The 21,829-nt window shown below is 43.7% G+C and overlaps 1 protein-coding gene across 1 annotated transcript; it reads right to left on the bottom strand.

The window, feature by feature from the left end:
• Positions 1–296: 296 nt before the first annotated feature.
• Positions 297–4,163, bottom strand: LOC104879303 (28 kDa ribonucleoprotein, chloroplastic). The gene is made up of 4 exons (XM_010651854.3): positions 3,624–4,163; positions 1,262–1,363; positions 806–1,078; positions 297–669 (listed from the first exon to the last, which is right to left on the bottom strand). Exons 1-4 carry the CDS (start codon positions 4,044–4,046, stop codon positions 616–618), a joined length of 852 nt encoding a protein of 283 aa, XP_010650156.1. The 5' UTR covers positions 4,047–4,163; the 3' UTR covers positions 297–615.
• Positions 4,164–21,829: the final 17,666 nt, after the last annotated feature.

Raw genomic sequence — 21,829 nt, 5'->3', positions numbered from 1 at the left:
CCCACAACAATAAAAATATAAGCTTGAATGACAAATGCCAGAGCGACGCTTCGCTCCAGCATTTGTCCATTTTTCTCCATATGTATTTCATTCAATATGAACCACATATTACAACAATGTGTTACCCTCATGGCTATATGGAAATCGAATCCTATGACAAGTGAAGGTGCTCTTCCACTCTGCTTAATACCAATTAAAAGCCATATAACACTGCAAAATTTGCATAAGAATTAATAATAAAAGTATAAACTTTTTTGGGCAAAGCTCATCAACTTCACTTGTTTAAGGCCTCAATCTATACTAGAAAATGTTACCAAGGGATTGAATAAACCCAAACGTCATGGAAAAGTGTGTTTAAGAACAAATTGATGGTGAAGATAAATAAACTCATTACCATCATTATCACAAGAAAGCGATTAATTTTCTTAAAAAAAACAAGTTCTACTCAAAAGAAAAAAGGAAAGTGGAAATGAGTTATAGACGCAAGAAGAGACCAAAGAAAATTCCTAGTTACTCAAGTGGCTGCATTTGTGATGGCTAAAAGAATATCTTTCTCTCTTCATTGTGATTCACAGTGACTTCAACTCTTCTCAAATTTACACTGGACTTTCCATCTCATGATCGTCTTCCTTGAGCTAAACTAATACGAATTGCCCGTCCTTCTAGTTCCTGAAGAACCAACAGAAAAAAGAAAGAACAATTAGTTAAGTAGTCATTAAATTGGCATGCATATGCATTTAAGCATGTGATCACACAAAAGGATGAGGGCATGGAGAAAGGGGTGGGGCTCAGATTTGGGTAATACCACTCCGTTAAGAGATTCAAGGGCAGTATCCATCTCAGCTTTCGTTGAATAGCATACAAAACCGTAGCCACGGGACCTTCCTGTCTCTCCATCATACAAAACCCTTGCTCCAATCACATTGCCATATTCTTGAAAAACTTGGTTTAGGCTTTCAGATGTGACTGACCAGGATAAATTTCCAACAAAAAGCTTGTATTCAGTTTCTGGATATAATGGAAGTTTAGGTTTAGGCTTGTCTGAAAAATTCACCCTCAAGGTTCGACCACCATATTCCTGAAATAATGAAATTCAATGAGATCCAAAGCCTGTAATAAATACTAGAATGGTTTGCATATCTGGTCATGTGCTAGGAAAAAGTACCAAAAAGGAATTTATCAAGTTATTTTATCATTTTCTAAGTTAACTGCATGCTATTGATTTGCAACATATACAAGATGAAGAGAAGAAATTTCCTACACTTCCATCAAGATTTTCAATGACTGCATTACAATCTTCGACACTACTCATTGTCACAAATGCGAATCCTCTGCTTCTTCCAGTATCCCTATTATAAAGAACCTGAAACCATTTGAATTAGTGAGTAAAATAATCCCTTTAAGAAATAAACAACAACGGATAGTGTAACTGTATTCTGTGAAAATCAGCCTTCAAGCAAAAGAAAGCATTTCATCAGGAGCAGCATACATTGAGATTTCTACTGAACTGTTTAAGTAATCCTAATGATGTAAAAATGTGCAAATAATGATATAGAGATAAGACTGTTTCGGAGGAAGGGTGAAAGAAAAAGAGACCCAACACAAACAACATGAAATTCAAAAATGCCTTTTCTTAAACCCATAAAAAAAAAAGAAAAAAAAAGAAAAAGGAAAAATGAACACCAGATGCTTCCCCATTGATAATCCTAAGCAGATTGAGAAGATTGAGAACAAATGCTGCTAGTGCAACCCACAATTTCAAGCACCCTTACCACAACTTTGAGCATAGCATGAATAACAATACAACATTTTAGCTTGCCCACTGTTGATACCACAATTCATCTTGATCATGAAGTGTAGGTTTGAGTTTATAATACCCCTTCCCAAAAGAAAAATGATAATAGTAATTGTATCCTTGAAGATGCTGCTATCACACTCAGCCCTGCTTTTGCTCTCTAAACACTATTTCAACATAGCCAAAAATGGATATATTTGGTGCAACCTCTTTATGCAACTTAAAAGCTTCATAGCACCATTAGCAATATATGCAACAACATGAAGGCAGTTTGAGTTACTGGAATGAGACATAGCCAACCATTTGAAATTCTAGCAAAATAAATCAACCTAAAAAACCTAAGAACTAAAATAAATAAATAAATCCAAATAGAAAAATTCCTTCTTAATTGTGTGGATAAGCAGCCTATAAAAAAAATGGGGCATGGATGCACCAATAGGTAAGAGTAATCTCTACCCAAGGAGAAAATGAGAACAGAGAATGCTTTGCTAAGGATCCCCTCAGTACTCTTATTTGATTTGAAACACAAACCTTGTCTGGAAAATTTTGGCTCCAATTATAGAAATAGAATGCAGGAATTGCAGAGACCTTAAATTGAACAACTAGAGGCTTAAAGCTGTGAGGCAAGCTGGGTATTGTGATTGTCCTCAAGCTCTTCATCCAAGCTCAACCACCCCTGTTCAAGCTAGGTTCAAAAGCTATTTAACACTGTTTTTATTTTGATAGGCCAATTAAAAGGGCGCAACACATGTAGCATATTGGACACACACACACACACACACAAAGGATGTTCAAACCAAACCTAGCTAGAGCAACCCCACACCAAGCCAACCTACATATTATCCATAAAATCAACAAAAGAAAGTTTCACATTCCCCATGTGAGACCATCTACCACATCAACATGGTTTTAGGAATGCACTTTTATCACTAAAATTGACTTCCCTTTTCCTTGCTTTGTGTTCTTTCCATATTGACACAAAGGCATTAACCTCCAGATCCTTCTACAATCAGCTCCAGCAAAGCTGCTATGCCAACTAAGATTGAATAAGGAAAATGCAACATAGAGCTACTCTCAAAAAGATGAAATCACTTCTCGGACCATGACATTCTTCATTACCATCAATTGCACCCAAACCTTTTTTTCTTTTCTTTTTTTAAGTGTCCTTTCGGGCCAACAAGAGAAAAAAAATTAAAAGATTATTCAATTTCTCTTATTTTATTATCATAATAAAAAAGAAGAAAAAGAAAATGTGATGGAAATGAAGGAAAATGGTATTCATTTTGAAAATCCCCATTTTGTGTGCAAAGAAGAAGTGAGGAAAGTGGGGAAAGAGAGTGAATGAAGAACTTCTACAGGGATTGTTTTACCAAAGCCCCATTATACTGAGGTCAGCCATCCTCAAGTCTAAACAAGCATGCTCAAGCTTGAAATGTGATCAATCAAGTTTAAATTACAGTACTCAATGAGCTTGCACGAGTAATTGTTGGGCAAAGCTGATTTCAAAATGCCAATAAATGCTTGATCCCCATCAACTAAACCAAAACCATAGGATCTTGCAACCCCACATACAAAAATCTACTCAATCAATCAATAAAGAGAAGCTCATTGCAAAGAACAGAACAAAAGGCTTCAATCAATCATCAATCCAGAAGGATAGAATGGTAAAAGAAAAATCACCAACTCAATTCATTGAACCTCAGTCTGAAACCCCTATGGCCAATCAAATATAGCAAAACAAGAGGGGGGGAAAAGGGAAAATCAACAACAAGAGCAACTGTCTCTATACTCTGATCGAAAAGATTGGTCACAACAACACTATACATACCTCAACCAGTTCTGGACTGCCATAGTTTTGAATAATTCCAGCCAATTGGGCACTGTCACAGCTATAAGGCAAGTTCCCAAAATAGAGCTTAGTATTGACAGGAGACTCGGCTCCTTCTTCTCTCAACACTTGCTCTCCTTCCTCCTGCCCCTGCTGCTGCTCCTCCTCCACCGGAGCCGTGGCTGCCGCCTCTTCCTGTGCAACAGCAGCGGATATTCTGGGGGCCCTCCACTTGTGCGAGATGGGCAGAGACAAAGGAGGGTCGATCACGTGAGAGTGAGAGATTGATGGTACTTTAAATATGGGGGTTGAAATGATTCTGAGGAGAGCATCGGATGGGCAGTGTTTGGACCGGGAGAGCTTGAGGGTGTGCATGGTAGTGGAGAAAGAAGATCCGATGGCGGCGGCGGCGGTGGCAGCCATTTCGCCGGAGTAGCGCGGTGGTAGATGGTGGTGGTTTTTTCAGTTGGGGGTGGTGTGGTGAAGTGCAGGGAGGGAGGGTGGGTGTGTGAAGGCTGTTATCTAAGCTGATGTGGGAAGCTGTTGTCCAATAGGATCCAAAGACGGATTTGATGGATAAGGTTTGTTTGGGCCTTCCCATCCCAGAACTGTGTTTTTTATGGGCCTTTTTTTGCATTCTCCCACTATTTTATGACTTTCTTTTGTGTTCTTTAATTTTATATATTTCCCTAGGACTTAACATTTTTTCCTCTTCATTTTCAAGAGTAAAAATAAAGGTGTTACACAAGTTAAAATATTTGAAAAAATAAATTTTAATTATTTTTTAAAAATATAATTTTTTTCATTTTATTTTATTAATTAAATTAAAATTAAGATAAATCTTATTAAAAATAAAAAATATTTTTTAATTATAAATAAATAATGAATGTTATAAGAAAATCATAAATTATATTTTTTTATTAAAATTTGATGCTATTTTAATATATATCTGTAGACCCCTCTTTCAGGAGCCAGGGGACCTTTAGTTTTTTTATGACATTGGAAGGGGGCCTCCTCATCACCAGCAGCTGGCAGCACCCTAGGCAAGTGGGGGGACCCCTTTCTGCAAGGAGAGTAGCTTCACAGACACGGCAAACACGTGATGGCGGCCATGCTAGTGGGTGAGGGAAGCCATGCTGGCTGATGGAGGAATAGTGAAGCTGGTAGTGGCTGGTTGTGGAAGATAGAAACAGCGGAAAAGAGGTTCTGGAGAGGTACGGGAGATCGGCTGAGAGTTGGAGGGCTTAGGAAGAGATAACTGGCCAGAGAGAAGGAGAAACGCGCATAAGGATCACATTGATAGGAATCGATACAGGCATGTGTTCCTACAAGCTATCGGTTTTTCCATTTCCATATCATTTTGTTGAGTTTTTTTTTAGTATCATTAGGTTCTGTTTTGATGTCCAGATCTGTTCATTTGTATCTCTAGTTTGTTTCTATGGTATCCGGGTTTGCTTTCACTTGATTCATCCTTGCCTTCTAGCCCATTTTGTATCCTCTGTTTTGGGATTTCATATGGAACATTGGCATTCACGTTTTAGTCTCGTTTTAAGGCTCATTTGAAATTTACTTCAGCCCATTCCTGAGCTCATTGATTAATGTGTGAAATGAGGTTTGCGGGGCTCCATTTTGGTTTCCCATTGTTTTGCTCTCCTTGTTGTTTTTCCCTGTCTTTGGTTTTTGATCCAAGCCGTGTCCATTCTCCCATTTCTACCTAAGAAGTCTAGGTAGAGATGTCTTTTTCTGGAGGCCGTATAAGAGTTTCCTGGGGTGTGGTTTTCTGCCTAGCTTGACAAGCCGACATCACTACCCGCACACCCATTACCATATAGCTATGCACCATCAGTTTTTCCAATATCCACCATGCTCATCACCACTATTCTCACTCTTTACTTCTATACCCATACATATCAAATCCACTTCCCCAATACCTCTCACTATACACCTCTCTCATCACCGTTTTCACCATCCCAAACCCGCTTACCCATTCTTCTCACCACCATTCTCATTCTATACCCCTCATGCATGTCACCTAAACCTTCACAATACCCATAAAACATTTCGCCACCTTTTCTCTCTCTACACCACAACCCTTCACACTCATGGTTTTCTCATTAATTTACACCACTCTATGCCATCCATGCATGTACGTACCCTTCAAGACACCCCCTTACCTGTCCTGCCATGCATCATCGATCCCATGAAACCCACCATCCACCTTCATTTCACATGCCCACTGCCCAACTCACCTCTTCATTCCATACCCGTGTACACTAACTCATCCGTTTCATGTCTCTATACCCATGCTATTGCCTGTTTTCATTAACCTATCCCATGCCTCCTATATCCACCAAAACCCATTTCCTTACACTCCATGCTCGCCAACCTTTTTTTTTCTCCCCAGACTTAGACTTTTTCCGTGTGCTGGATTGCAAGTTGTCTCATCAAGAAGAGATGGACTAAGCGCTTAAATCAGTTGGAGAATGGCAAGGATGAGTGCTGTCCGTTTTCACTCTAAAAATCAAGGCTTCATTGTCACGGTTGCAAGGTGTAGGGATGCCATTGTCGTGCTCCCTGATAGGCCCGAGCATGAGACTGGAACACACGCCCGACTAGGTGGCTCCATTGCCCTAAGTTTGAGTTTTCCTCTGACATGCGCATGCGTCTCGCGACATTGGAAGGTTCCGTTGTGGATAGTGAAGATCAGGGGGATTTCAGCAGGTGGGGCAATGTCTCGTGGTGCTGGCTAGAGACTTGGGAGCCCAAGTTGTAGATAAGATGCAGGGCCACCATCATTGGTCCACTTCCAAAGCCCTTTTGATGATGGGCTTGGATTTGGGCTTGAGGTTTGCTGATGGACTTGGAGGCTTGAGGTTTGCTGATGGACTTGGGCTGGTTATTATTATTATGGGCTTGAGGTTTGCTGATGGACTTGGACCGGACTAGGGTTTTATTATGACTAGGGTTGCTAGGGATTATTATTGTTATTATTATTATTATTATTATTATTATTTCTATTATTATGATTATTATTATTATTATTATTATTATTGTTATTATTATTTTTATTATTATTATTGTTATTATTATTATCATCATCATTATTATTATTATTATTAAAAATATATACTCTTTCTCAGTTCAATTTCCTAATATTATTATTATCATTATTATTATTGTTATTATTAAAAATTTGTATCCTTGCAATTTAATTTCGTAAAGTTCATTTCTTATTATTATTATTATTATTAAAAATCTATATCATCGCAATTTAATTTCCTAAATTTCATTTCTTATTATTATTATTATTATTAAAAAATCTATATTCTAGCAGTTCAATTTCTTGAAGTTCATTTCTTATTATTGTTATTATTATTATTATTATTATTATCAAAAATCTATATCCTTGCAATTTAATTTCCTAAATTTCATTTATTATTATTATTATTATTATTATTAAAAAATCTATATTCTGGCAGTTCAATTTCGTAAAGTTCATTTCTTATTATTATTATTATTATTATTATTATTATTATTATTATTAAAAATCTATATTCTCATAGCTTAATTTCCTAAAGTTCATCCCTTATTATTATTATTATTACAAATTCAACTTTCAAAATCTATATCCTTGCAGTTTAATTCCCTAAAGTTCATTTCTCATTTTCTTTGGCAAATTTCATTTTAATTACCGAAGCTCTAATCTTTTAAATTTAATTCCCAAGACTCCAATTTTCCAATAAACTTCAAGAATCCAGTTTTCACTCGAAAAGTTTTAATTATATTTCGGTTCTTAAATAGTCTTCTGATCTTCTTGATTCTACATAAACAAAAATAAATTCTTCATAATTCTAGGACACGAAATTTGTAACACTAATTCATGAACCATAAATTGGGCTTTGGTGGGGACCCCACATATGAGATTTCATGATTGATTGACTGATTGATGGATTCATTTGTCATGTGTGATCGATTTATTCTGTTCCTTGATATACATATAATCATTTTGCGTTTATTCACTAACCTCATTCCATGATAGCGCGTTGTTATTTGCTGCTTAGGTACGCATTCACTCATTCTGATCATTCACTATACATATTCTGATTCTCATATATGCATGATTGATGTGAGTATCCATTGACTTTCTTATTCGATTGCCACGTCAGTTTCATTTTATTAGTAGAGACCCGACTTTAGGGACTTAGAGGGGTGCTACGGTTTTTACCGTACCTTCCCGATAAGTAACCTGACCCCCGAACCCGATCCGGTTTTTTTTGCAGACCACCTTTTCCAAAACAAGGAGTCACACTTAGGGTTTTTATTTCTTATTTTGTTTACCCTTTAAAAATAAAACAAAAATAAGTGGCGACTCCAAGTCATTTTCTTAATTAATAAGTCATTTTTCAAAATAAAAAAAATCGAGCTTGCCATCGAGTGGGAAACGCATTGAGTCGAAATGCGGGGTCCACAAAATGGCGACTCCACTGGGGATTTTTTTTAGAGGGTCAAGCTTGAACTTAGAGTGAAGCAAACGTGGCATTTGATTGGACGATCAGTGGATGCTCATCTCTTGATTGTACATTGAGGATTTCTTGATGCATGCTTAGATGTCGTATTCATTTGAGATTTTGACATGCTGGATTATTGATGATTGATCTTATTGCATCACTTAGCGTATTGATTCTGATTTTGGCATGATTGTTCTGATCACTTCACATGCATACACTCACCATTGTATATCACTCAGCTTGACATGTTGATTCTCTGACTTGTATACTATTTTGATCGTCTTTAAGCATGATGTTTGTATCACTATTCGTCTTGATTGTCGTATTCTCGCTTATCTTGTGTGTACATGAGTGATATATTCTGCTCTGCCTGATTGTATGATGCATGACTGCCCTTCCTCTACATGATTGCATGTCGCTTGTCTATGTGGGTCTCACTTCTATCCTCTTACTTCCAAATCTCTTGGTCTCGGTCATTCCTTTCATCTCGGTTCTCACTATTACAAGTGTGAGACCTTCTGTGTGCTTGCTATTTGACCGAGCCAGAGATTAGGAGTAGGGTCTAGCGACGGGCTATATCGATGCACGGGAGCATTCTGGAGGAGAGCGACACTTTGATGTCGATTGGAGTCCGATCATTGAAGACCTGTATAGCCCCGAGCTAGGTTTCATGGATAGTCGTGCGACCAGTGTGTTTCCTCTTTTGCTCTAGATTCTTAGGGTTTTCGGATGCACCCACACCATTCACTGTGCACTTTAGTTGACCATTGAACGTCGAGAGTTTGAGAGGTTTCACCATAGGAAACCCCCTGGGATGTCGAGGTAGTGCATGTGTGGAGGTGATGACCACCTTGCATGGAAGCACCCCGTCTCTTTTTGAGGCGTGCAGATGGTTGCGTACCGCCGGAGGGTACGATCGCTTCTGCCTTCACCTTGTAGGTTGAGCCGTAGATCCTCCGATTAGGACTCCCTCCCTACACGTGGGTGCATCTGTGGGCCTTCAGAGCCGGTTCAGTAGTAACAGGTTTGGTTACCTTCACAGTAGTCTCTTATATATCTGCTCAGGGTTGGATATCAGTTTGTTTGCTTCCAGGCTACCTTTTGACACATTTGATAGACATTCTTTGTGAAGTTTCCTTTACCCCGCACCTTATCTAGTATTTCCACTATTTCAGGAGTACCGATACGTTCAGTCTAGGTTCGACTTCTTGGATCAGAGTTGGGGGTAGATTGATCAGGGTATCGGACCAGTTAGACCAGAGATCAGATCAGAGGGATATGGATTCACAGATAGTTACCGTCGATCAGTTCGCTGAGGCCATGGCTTCGATTCAGGAGGCTATAGCTAGCCTTGGCCGGAGGATAGATGGGCAGCAGGCCCAGCAGGTCCCGCCCCCGGATGGTGCCCAGTATGACCATACAGTGCCACCACCCCCTCCACCCAGTCAGTCAGCACCACAGGCCATGCCGTTCACTCTGCATAGTCAGACCGGGGTTGCCCCGCCTCCCATCACCGTGCCTACCCCGACCTCAGAGGACCCACATGCTCGCATGGATAGGCTTGAGCAGGGTTTGAGACAGTTGAGGACTTTAGACAGAGCCACTACTTGGGAGGGTTTTGATGGAGTGCCGGTAGCTAGCTTACCGGCTAAGTTCAGGATGCCTGACATTGAGAGGTATACCGGCATTGGTTGTCCACGCCTCCATCTCCGATTATACAGCACCGTGATGAGGGCTCATGGACTGGACGAGCCTCAGATGATTACTCTTTTTCCACTATCTTTGAGTGGGGCGGCCCAGCGTTGGTTTGCATCTCTGGAGGCCTCGAGGCGCCGCACATGGGACGACTTGGCCCAGGAGTTCCTACGACAGTTTTCGTTTAACACTGTCGTAGATGTATCGAGGAGGGAGCTCGAGGCTTTGAGACAGAGGGCAGAGGAGTCTGTTTCTTCTTTCATTTCTCGCTGGCGCGGGAAGATAGCTGAGATTATCGATAGACCATCAGAGAGGGACCAGATTCAGATGGTTTTGAGGAGCCTACAGCCGCGGATCGCCAGACATGTGGTAGGGGCCCCGTTCACAGATTTTGGGTCTCTGGTTATGGCTCTGTATGATGTCGAGGACGGCATCTCGAGAGGATTATGGACAGATTCTTCCCCTAGTGATATTAAGGGGAAGAAGCCCTTCGTAGGACCGAGGCCAGTAGATGTGAGCGCTATCGGTTCTTCCAGTCAGAGGCCTCCTAGGCGTCATCAGCCGGTCCCACAGCTCCTAGAGACTCATCCATCTTACACACCTCAGCAGTTCAGGCCACGGGCACCTTGCCCGGCTTTTGATCAGACATATCAGGCTCAGTCATTGGCTCTACCTTACTATGCCACTCAGGGCATTGAGAGGCCTCCTGTTTCATACACGGCCACTGGACAGCCATGTTACGCTGCACAGTTCACTCCGAGGCCCGCACCTTCATACCCTAGGCCTCGAGCTCAGCAGACCTCTGCACCTTTTGCTTTGAGGACGCAGAGACAGTTTTCACAGATAGGCATGCCGTTGAGCCAGGCTCTTCGGAAACTTACAGAGGCTGGGTTATTGACTACTCTCACCCCTCGGCCACTGCCTCAACCGATTCCACCTCAGTTCAGGATGAATCTACACTGTGCATACCATCAGGGGCCTGGACACGAGACCGATCGATGCACTGCTTTGAGGCATGCCATTCAGGATTTGATCGACCAGGGTTTGGTACACTTGGGTCAGCCGAGTGTGACCACGAACCCGTTACCTGCTCACACCACACATGCAGTCCCTCCACCAGCCGATGGCATTCATTTCTTAGAGTTTGATGTAATCGATGACCACATCCACATGCTGAGTGATGATGATTCAGACCCAGAGCCTATCATGCCAGATGTGATTTATGAGACGAGTGGGGTGACTCTAGGTCCTCGGATGCCTGCTCCATTCCGATTAGTTCCCGAGGCGGCGTCCGTGCAGGCTGCCACCGTTGAGCCATTGATTTTGCCGCATTACAGTGTCCGGACGCCTTTCATCTTGATCCCGGATGTTGCGGGGGTTCAGGCTCCGTACGTTGATGATTCTCAGACTCTGGACATTCAGTATGTTCTTCGAGGAGGTAGAGTGATGAGACAGCCACCTCCAGCCGCTGCCGCTAGACCCTTAGGGGGTACGTCATCCCAAGAGGAGGTCAGAGCAGAGGATGACGAGATTTTGAGGCAGTTGCAGAGCACTCAGGCTCGTATTTTTATCTGGAGCCTTTTAGCGTCATCCAGTACTCATCGGGATGCACTGACTCGAGCTTTGAGCCAGATCAGAGTTGATACCACGACCACTCCTGAGGGACTCATTCATATGATGACGGCTGGCAGAGCCACTTGTATCGTCTTTTCCGATGACGACTTGCCACCAGAGGGTTCTGGCCATACGCGTCCTCTCTATATATCTGTTGGCTGTTCAGGTTGCCGAGTTCCATCTGTCCTTCTGGACAATGGCTCGGCCCTGAACGTATGTCCTCTGGCCACCGCCATCGCTCTTGGATACGTACTATCCGATTTCGGCCCGTCCACTCAGACTGTTCGCGCGTATGATAGCACTCGGAGGGAGGTCATGGGTACACTAGAGATTGAGCTACTGATTGGTCCAGCCACTTTTGTCGCCGTGTTTCAAGTTTTGAGGATTCCTACATCCTTTAACCTGCTTCTAGGTCGACCATGGATCCATAGAGCCGGAGCTATTTCTTCTTCCCTTCATCAGAAGGTGAAGTTTATTCATGATGGTCGGGTCGTCGTGGTACAGTCTGTAGGGGATATGTTCATTTCGGCCGAGCCCGTACTTGAGATCAGTCACGCTGATGATGATCTTTTTCTGACCGGATTCACCTTTGATGAGGTGCAGACTCTGGAGATGGAGGACTTCTGTCGAGACTTTGTAGCCCTGTCCTTCGACCAGCACAGCAGCACGGTGGTACTCGATATTATGAGGAGCATGTCTTATCTTCCTGGTATGGGTTTGGGGCGGCGTCAGCACGGGCCTAGTGAGTTCATGACCTTTCCGGACCGCGATGTACCATTCGGGCTCGGATTCATTCCCACTGAGGCTGACTATCGTCATATGGCGCGGCTGCGCAGGGAGAGGGTGAGGGCTCGCTTGACTCATACGCCCTTTTATTATCCTGTCCGCCCATACACCACGAGCCTAGCCGATTACTTTGTGAGGGCATCAGAGCCACATGCACCATCTGATGGGATCATCGGAGGACTCAGCACCACTCAGGAGGCCGAGCTTCAGTGCCTCGTCCAGCAGTTACAGTTGAGTGACGGAGCCCCTGGCCCTTCGGCTTCTGTGTTGATTGCTCCTCCCTCCCCAGATCGCACGAGCCTTATGACGCTTTGCTTCCCGGATGAGATCGATGATCACGGGACTTTTGCCGAGATTGGAGACATGGTGGATGGAGCCGTGCCGCATGACGAGTACGTTGATGAGATGCTCGCGATGAGCTTGAGCCAGACCGAGGAGATAGCCCTGTCGGGGCTCGCTTCACCATTTGATCTCTTCGGGGTGTCCGTCCTCGAGATCGCCGGGGAGATCCAGGTTGCCCCCACTCCAGAGGTCGTCGAGGATGTTGTAGTTGCTGTTGATTTGTTTGATGGCCCTGTTGGCCTAGTTGAGGGAGCGTCCGACCTTGTGGACCCATCTCTCCCCTTTGATGTTTTATCGGGATTTGTCTCCCGTCATGACTATGTTTCTGACTTTTCATCTATGGATTTGAGCACCTTTGAGTATTTGCTTGTTTCTCATGTTATTGATTTATCTGCACCATCTTCACCCACATCACAGATTTTTGACATTGATGATGAGATTGCACAGCATGATTCAGATGATGACTCATCTCCTGCTTCCGATTCAGACCCCGTTGATCAGAGAGTTTCGCCTGCTGTAGGGGACACCGAGATTGTTGACTTTGGCACGGCAGATCAGCCTAGGGAGTTGAGGATCGGATCGGATTTGTCTACAGATGAGAGAGATAGCCTCATCCAGCTACTCAGATCCTACTTAGACGTTTTCGCATGGTCCTATGAGGACATGCCAGGCCTTGATCCATCTATCGTCCAGCATCGTTTGCCACTTCTGCCCTAAGCCAGACCGGTTAAGCAGAAGTTGAGACGATTGCACCCTCGTTGGAGCTTGCAGGTGAAAGAGGAGATCCAGAAGCAGCTCAGTGTAGGATTCTTATCAGTGGTTGAGTACCCGGAGTGGCTGGCCAATGTCGTCCCTGTTCCCAAGAAGGACGGCAAGGTGAGAGTCTATGTTGATTTTCGAGATCTCAACAAGGCCAGTCCTAAGGATGATTTTCCTCTTCCACACATCGACATGCTAGTTGACAGTACGGCAGGTCATTCGATGTTGTCCTTTATGGACGGATTTTCCGGGTACAGTCAGATCTTGATGGCTCCAGAGGACATGGAGAAGACGTCCTTCATTACCAAGTGGGGTACTTATTGCTATAGAGTCATGCCATTCGGATTGAAGAATGCAGGAGCCACATATCAGAGAGCAGCGACCACACTCTTCCATGACATGATGCATCGGGATGTCGAGGTTTATGTAGACGACATGATAGTGAAATCCCGAGATAGATTAGATCATTTGGCAGCTCTTGAGAGGTTCTTTGAGAGGATCAGACAGTTCAGATTGAGACTGAATCCCAAGAAGTGCACTTTCGGAGTGACTTCTGGGAAACTCTTGGGATACATGGTCAGTGAGCGAGGCATAGAGGTAGATCCGGACAAGATTAGAGCCATTCTTGACATGCCTGCGCCGAGGACAGAGAGAGAGGTCAGAGGCTTCCTGGGCAGACTTCAGTACATCAGTAGATTCATAGCCAGATTGATAGACATCTGCGAGCCCATATTTCGACTCTTGAAGAAGAGTCAACCTACTGTTTGGGATGACCAATGCCAGCGTGCCTTCGAGAGGATCAGAGAGTACTTGTTGTCACCTCCTGTTTTGGCGCCTCCTACACCAGGTCGTCCTCTACTCTTATACTTGTCCGTATCAGACGTGGCCTTGGGTTGCATGTTAGCTCAGCTCGATGATTCGGGCAAAGATCGAGCCATTTACTATCTGAGTAAGAGGATGCTAGACTACGAGACGAGGTATGTCATGATTGAGCGTTATTGTTTGGCATTGGTTTGGGCCACTCGCCGATTGAGACATTACATGACCAAGTATTCCGTGCACTTGATATCCCGTCTAGATCCTTTGAGATATTTGTTTGATAGGCCCGCCCTAGTCGGTCGCCTCATGAGATGGTTGGTACTTCTGACTGAGTTTGACATCCATTATGTCACTCAGAAGTCCATCAGAGGGAGCATTGTAGCAGATCATCTAGCCTCATTACCAGTTTCTGATGCCAGAGCTATTGACGATGATTTTCCAGACGAGGATGTCGCTGCTGTGACTAGTCTGTCGGGGTGGCGCATGTACTTTGATGGTGCGACCAACCATTCTGGATATGGGATAGGCGTCTTGTTGATATCCCCTCACGGTGATCACATTCCCAGATCAGTTCGTTTGGCATTCTCAGATCGGCATCCGGCCACGAACAACATTGTTGAGTATGAGGCTTGTATCTTGGGATTAGAGACAGCCCTTGAGCTCGGGATTAGACAGATGGAAGTGTTTGGTGACTCCAATCTGGTATTGAGACAGATTCAGGGCGAGTGGAAGACTAGAGATGTGAAGCTTAAGCCTTATCATGCATATTTGGAGCTACTGGTTGGGAGATTTGATGATTTGAGATATACCCATCTGCCTAGAGCGCATAACCAGTTTGCTGATGCTTTAGCTACTCTAGCTTCCATGATCGATATTCCCGTTGATGCCACTGTTCGACCTCTGTTGATCGAGTCGAGATCTGCTCCCGCTTACTGTTGCCTGATCGATGATGTAGAGCCAGATGATGGTTTGCCATGGTATCACGACATATATCACTTTTTGAGACTCTGCGTATATCTTGAGGCCGCCACGACCAAGGATAAGAGAGCATTGAGACAGTTGGCCACTCGATTCGTGATTTGCGGCGAGACACTGTACAGGCGATCACCTGACGGGGTGCTATTATTGTGTTTGGACCGTGCCTCTGCCGATCGGGTGATGAGAGAGGTTCATGCGGGAGTCTGCGGACCACATATGGGAGGACATATGTTGGCTCGTAAGATCATGAGGACAGGATACTTCTGGTTGACCATGGAGACAGATTGCTGCCAGTTTGTTCAGAGGTGTCCCGAGTGTCAGATACACGGAGATCTCATTCACGTGCCGCCCTCCGAGCTGCACGCACTGACTTCACCATGGCCATTTTCCATCTGGGGTATTGATATCATCGGGAAGATTTCACCAAAATCTTCCAGTGGTCATGAGTTTATCCTGGTTGCCATCGATTACTTCACCAAGTGGGTGGAGGCCGCCTCATATGCGAGATTGACATCAGCTGGAGTTGCTAGTTTTATCATATCACACATTATTTGTCGCTATGGAGTCCCCTATGAGTTGATTTCGGATAGAGGGGTACATTTCAGAGCAGAGGTTGACACCTTAGTGCAGAGATACAGCATCCGACATCATAGATCGTCTGCGTACAGGCCGCAGACGAATGGGGTAGTAGAGGCCGCGAATAAGAATATCAAGAGGATATTACGGAGGATGGTCGAGACTTCTCGGGATTGGTCAGAGAAGCTCTCATTTGCATTGTGGGCTTATCGGACTTCTTTTCGCACCTCTACAGGTGCCACACCCTACTCCTTGGTATATGGCATGGAGGCGATGCTACCCGTTGAGATTGAGATGGGTTCGTTGAGAGTAGCACTAGAGCAGCAGATTCCCGAGGCAGATTGGGCTCAGGCTCGATTTGATCAACTCAATCTCCTAGATGAGAAGAGATTGAGAGCAGCAGACCATGTTCGTGCATATCAGAGGAAGATGGCCCGCGCTTTCAAAAAGCGGGTCAAGCCTAGACCACTGCATGTAGGTGACTTAGTTTTGAAAGTCATTAGGGGATTGATCAGAGATCCTAGAGGGAAGTTCAGACCCAACTGGAGCAGACCTTATTTCATCAGGGAGTTGACCCCAGAGGGCGCTGCATGGTTGATGGATTTAGACGGAAACCGATTCTCAGAGCCAACCAATGTGGATCAGCTAAAGAGGTACTATGTTTGAGACCATGGTCGCAGGATGGGTGGCCGTCATTTCGGTTAGCTATTACCTTGTTATTCCTTTGTGATACATAGTCCGTTGCTAGCCCATTGAGCCTCACATGCGTATTATAGTCTGTCTTTCTTATCGCCTTGCTCACATTTTCACACCGGGATAGGGGCCCTTTAATGTATGCATGCATTGTTTGGTAGTTTCATGAGCTTTGGACCTAGAGGCATGTTTTTCTCATTATCTTTTCCTATCACTACACCTCTGCATTTTCATCTCATCTTATTGGTTATGTTATTCATCTCTTCTTCCTTATCCTATCTACTATTTGTTTGTCTCATATTCTCTCCACCCGGAGTGGTGAGCCTCCTCAGTTCATCACATGGAGGATAGTCACATCATTCCCATCATCTATCTCACGGACACTGGTTTAGAGATCCTTGGTTTGAGAAGGTCATCTCGTTAGAGAGAGTTTGTTTATTACCTTATCACTTGGGAGTGTGTCCATTTGTTATTCATATCATCTTTGGGGTTCGTTTGTTCATGTTCAGGGTATGTGTATTTGTATATATGTAAAAAAAAAAAATAAAAAAAATAAAAAAAAATGAAAAAAAATGAAAGAAAAAAAAAATAATAATAATTATTATTAGCACATGTGTGTATGTGCATAGTGTTTTCGATCATTGAGTATGTATATTGATGTCTGGGGGTCATTTTTATCAAGTATGTTCGTTATTGGGAGTTCGTATGTGAACTCTCTGAGATCCCATGTTATTTGTATTGCTTCGTCATATCTATTTGTGAGAGAGATGAGTGACCCTCTCCTAAGGACTCCGAGTCATTGTCCTTTCCATCATTACATTCATTATTGATGTGACTTCACTTCATGTTTGATCTGAGTCGATCACCACTTTTCTTCACGTATTCATTGTTTTGCTATCGTTTTTATCGTTGCTTGTGATTCATCTCATTCCCTTCGCGTCTTCTTCTCTCCTTACAGCGACCCATCTCAGGTTCGATGCTCATTTCTCATCATCATTACACATATCACTATCAGTTCATCCTGTTTCATTTGTCTCTTTATCGATATCATATTCACGTTAGGCATTCTCAGGTCCATGGCTCATGGGTTTCACTATACATGTTGCATTTCATATATGAGGGCATGAGTTTTGATCATTGGGTATTTGAGCCTAGTTTTCTTTCGTTTCTATCACCCTATCACCTTGGCCTACGTTACGTCCCGTGTCTTAAGACCACCCTAAGGCCATGGGATCAGATGTCGTCTTCAGCAGCCTCTACTTGGACAGGTGATTGAGATCTGGTTGATATTTAGATATTGTCATGCTTCTTCTTCTGGGGGTCGCCTCTTTGATGTGTAGGTCTGATTCAGTTGTGTTCGGATTACCAGGATCGTGAGTTTGATGATGTTTGATTTTCGACCTATCATACCTCTGGTGCCACACTGGGGCATATCCCATTTCATTTGGAGGTTTACGGATCCTCACAGATCTGCACGATCATTATCACTTACTGGATGCTCACTGAGACGTGGACATGGTCGTTACCTTACGGGGCCCCTGAGATCCATCCAGCTAGTTCCGCACTTCTCGAAACTTGGATTCCATCATGCCTCTCCATCTGGGAGGTACATCTTGGATATGTGTGCATGATTCAGTTATGGATTCGGACGACCATTGTTTCATGTTTGATGACAGATGATTTCACGTCACTCGATTTCTGACCTGTCTTGCATCCGACGCCCATACTGGGGCATATTTTCCGTTTCGGATGATATTTACGGACTTTCATGGAGGTCACATGTGCGATGATGGATGATTTCATGACATTTGTTCTTCAGACCTGTCGCGCACCTGATGCCATATTGGGGCATATTCCGTTTCGGAGGATCTTTATGGATCTTCGCAGAGGTCACATGTTCGAGGATAGATGATCCCATGCTATCTGATCTCCGACCTATCATACATTTCGATGCCATACAGGGGCATATTTCGGTTCGGATGAGATTTACAGATCATAGGGGAGTCGCGTGCCTATCCTTATTTGGCGAGATGTATGTAGAGATGATGATATATTCGCTATCCTCACGATGATTCCTTAGTGGAGCCTATCGAGAGCCATCTAGCCAGGCATGGATGACCTGAGCTCATCTGATTTTCCGACATGTTACATTCTCGATGCCACACTGGGGCATATTCCCCATCATTGATCGAGATTTATAGATCCCCATTGGTTTACATGATCATCCACGGTTATGGGATACGCGTAAGGTCGATGTTCGACTTCATTTTGTCCGAATACTCCGAGGAGCCTCTCTTGAGTCATTCAGCCAGATTCATACTCTTTTATATAGTCGCGATTCCTGGATGGAGTTGTCTCTGGTGCTTGGATTTCCCCCGTTATCATCTCAGAGGGGTACATATCAGATCTGTTACGCGTCCCATTGGTGTTATTCTCGGGTCATCAAGACAGATCGGGTACATCTGATGTCATACCGGGGCATATTGCTTTCATTTAGCCCTGGAGGCGATCGTTCTTTCACATATCCGTTACAGTTTCCATCACTCGATCGAGATATATTGTATTCGCCTCACTGACCATTATTCCTGAGCTCTTCATCGATATGAGCTCTCAGCGGAGCGTCGTTCGAGACTCGTAGAGTCCCTTTCAGCCATTTTCCAGCGGATTGAGATTTGCAGTGGCATGCCACACTGGGTTTGACGTTCAGAGTCACCATCATCACTTTTCAGTTTCGGCGTTCAGAGCCATCACCGTGTTTTCAGTTTCGGCGTTCACAGCCATTATCGGTTTTCAGATCAACATTCAGAGTCATCATCATCATTTCTCAGCTCCGGCGTTCAGAGCCATCATCACTTTTAGGTTTCGACGTTCAGAGCCATCACCGTGTTTTCAGTTCGGCGTTCGGAGCCATCATCGGTTTTCAGATCGACATTCAGAGTCGCATCCTCGGTTTCGACGTTCAGAGTCGCTATCACTTCTCAGTTTGACGTTCATGGTCATCTACATTACTTTTTAGTTTCGGCGTTCAGAGCCATCATCGGTTTTCAGATCGACATTCAGAGTCGCATCCTCGGTTTCGACGTTCAGAGTCGCTATCACTTCTCAGTTTGACGTTCATGGTCATCTACATTACTTTTTAGTTTCGGCGTTCAAAGCCATCATCGGTTTTCAGATCGACATTCAGAGTCACATCCTCGGTTTCGACGTTCAGAGTCGCTATCACTTCTCAGTTTGACGTTCATGGTCATCTACATTACTTTTTAGTTTCGACGTTCAGAGCCATCATCGGTTTTCAGATCGACATTCAGAGTCGCATCCTCAGTTTCGACGTTCAGAGCCATCATCGCTTTTCAGTTTGGCGTTCAGAGCCATCATCGCTTCTCAGTTTTGGTGTTCAAAGCCATCACTATTTTCAGTTTGGCGTTCAGAGCCATCATCACTATTTTCAGTGTGGCGTTCCAGAGCCATTTCTGTCATCTTGTTTAGGCTTCCAAAGTCATTTCTGCCATCTTGTTTAGGCTTCCAGAGCCATCACTGTCGTCTCATTTAGGCTTCTAGAGCCATTTCTATCATCTTGTTTAGGCTTCCAGAGTCATTTCTGCCATCTTGTTTAGGCTTCCAGAGACATCACTGTCGTCTCATTTAGGCTTCTAGAGTCATTTCTATCATCTCGTTTTGGCTTCCAGAGCCATCACTGTTGTCTCGTTTAGGCTTCCAGAGCCATTTCTGTCATCTTGTTTAGGCTTCCAGAGTCGAGTCATTTCTGTCATCTCGTTTAGGCTTCCAGAGTCATCACTATCATCTTATTTAGGCTTCCAGAGCCATTTTTTTTCATCTTGTTTAGGCTTCCAGAGTCATTTCTGCCATCTTGTTTAGGCTTCCAGAGCCATCACTGTTGTCTCGTTTAGGCTTCCAGAGCCATTTCTGTCATCTTGTTTAGGCTTCCAGAGTCAAGTCATTTCTGTCATCTCGTTTAGGCTTCCAGAGCCATTTCTGTCATCTTGATTAGGCTTCCAGAGTCATTTCTGTCATCTTGTTTAGGCTTCCAGAGTCATTTCTGCCATCTTGTTTAAGCTTCCAGAGCCATCACTGTCGTCTCATTTAGGCTTCTAGAGCCATTTCTATCATCTCGTTTTGGCTTCCAGAGCCATCACTGTTGTCTCGTTTAGGCTTCCAGAGCCATTTCTGTCATCTTGTTTAGGCTTCCAGAGTCGAGTCATTTCTGTCATCTCGTTTAGGCTTCCAGAGTCATCACTATCATCTCATTTAGGCTTCTAGAGCCATTTTTTTCATCTTGTTTAGGCTTCCAGAGTCATTTCTGCCATCTTGTTTAGGCTTCCAGAGCCATCATTGTTGTCTCGTTTAGGCTTCCAGAGCCATTTCTGTCATCTTGTTTAGGCTTTCAGAGTCAAGTCATTTCTGTCATCTCGTTTAGGCTTCCAGAGCCATTTCTGTCATCTTGTTTAGGCTTCCAGAGCCATTTCTGTCATCTTGTTTAGGCTTCCAGAGTCATTTCTGCCATCTTGTTTAGGCTTCCAGAGCCATCACTGTCGTCTCATTTAGGCTTCTAGAGCCATTTCTATAATCTCGTTTTGGCTTCCAGAGCCATCACTGTTGTCTCGTTTAGGCTTCCAGAGCCATTTCTGTCATCTTGTTTAGGCTTCCAGAGTCGAGTCATTTCTGTCATCTCGTTTAGGCTTCCAGAGTCATCACTATCATCTCATTTAGGCTTCCAGAGCCATTTTTTTCATCTTGTTTAGGCTTCCAGAGTCATTTCTGCCATCTTGTTTAGGCTTCCAGAGCCATCACTGTTGTCTCATTTAGGCTTCCAGAGCCATTTCTGTCATCTTGTTTAGGCTTCCAGAGTCGAGTCATTTCTGTCATCTTGTTTAGGCTTCCAGAGTCATCACTATCATCTCATTTAGGCTTCCAGAGCCATTTTTTTCATCTTGTTTAGGCTTCCAGAGTCATTTCTGCCATCTTGTTTAGGCTTCCAGAGCCATCACTGATGTCTCGTTTAGGCTTCCAGAGCCATTTCTGTCATCTTGTTTAGGCTTCCAGAGTCAAGTCATTTCTGTCATCTCGTTTAGGCTTCCAGAGTCATTTCTGTCATCTTGTTTAGGCTTCCAGAGTCGAGTCATTTCTGTCATCTCGTTTAGGCTTCCAGAGTCATCACTATCATCTCATTTAGGCTTCCAGAGCAGTTTTTTTCATCTTGTTTAGGCTTCCAGAGTCATTTCTGCCATCTTGTTTAGGCTTCCAGAGCCATCACTGTCGTCTCATTTAGGCTTCTAGAGCCATTTCTGTCATCTTGTTTAGGCTTCCAGAGTCATCACTATCATCTCGTTTAGGCTTCCAGAGTCATTACTGTCGTCTTGTTTAGGCTTCCAGAGCCATCACTATCATCTTGTTTAGGCTTCCAGAGTCATTTCTGCC

This window comes from Vitis vinifera, chromosome 5, assembly GCF_030704535.1.
Source record: "Vitis vinifera cultivar Pinot Noir 40024 chromosome 5, ASM3070453v1".
Taxonomy (NCBI): domain Eukaryota; kingdom Viridiplantae; phylum Streptophyta; class Magnoliopsida; order Vitales; family Vitaceae; genus Vitis; species Vitis vinifera.
Note: the sequence above shows the minus strand (reverse complement) of the source record. Positions and strands in the feature narration are given on the sequence as shown.

Excerpts from the sequence above, each read along its gene's own strand:
- LOC104879303 (XM_010651854.3), bottom strand. The coding sequence starts at position 4,046 with ATGGCTGCCACCGCCGCCGCCGCCATCGGATCTTCTTTCTCCACTACC. Across the intron at positions 1,364-3,623 it reads GCAGTCCAGAACTGGTTGAG|GTTCTTTATAATAGGGATAC; the intron begins GTATGTATAGTG and ends AAATGGTTTCAG. Across the intron at positions 1,079-1,261 it reads TTGAAAATCTTGATGGAAGT|GAATATGGTGGTCGAACCTT; the intron begins GTAGGAAATTTC and ends TCATTATTTCAG.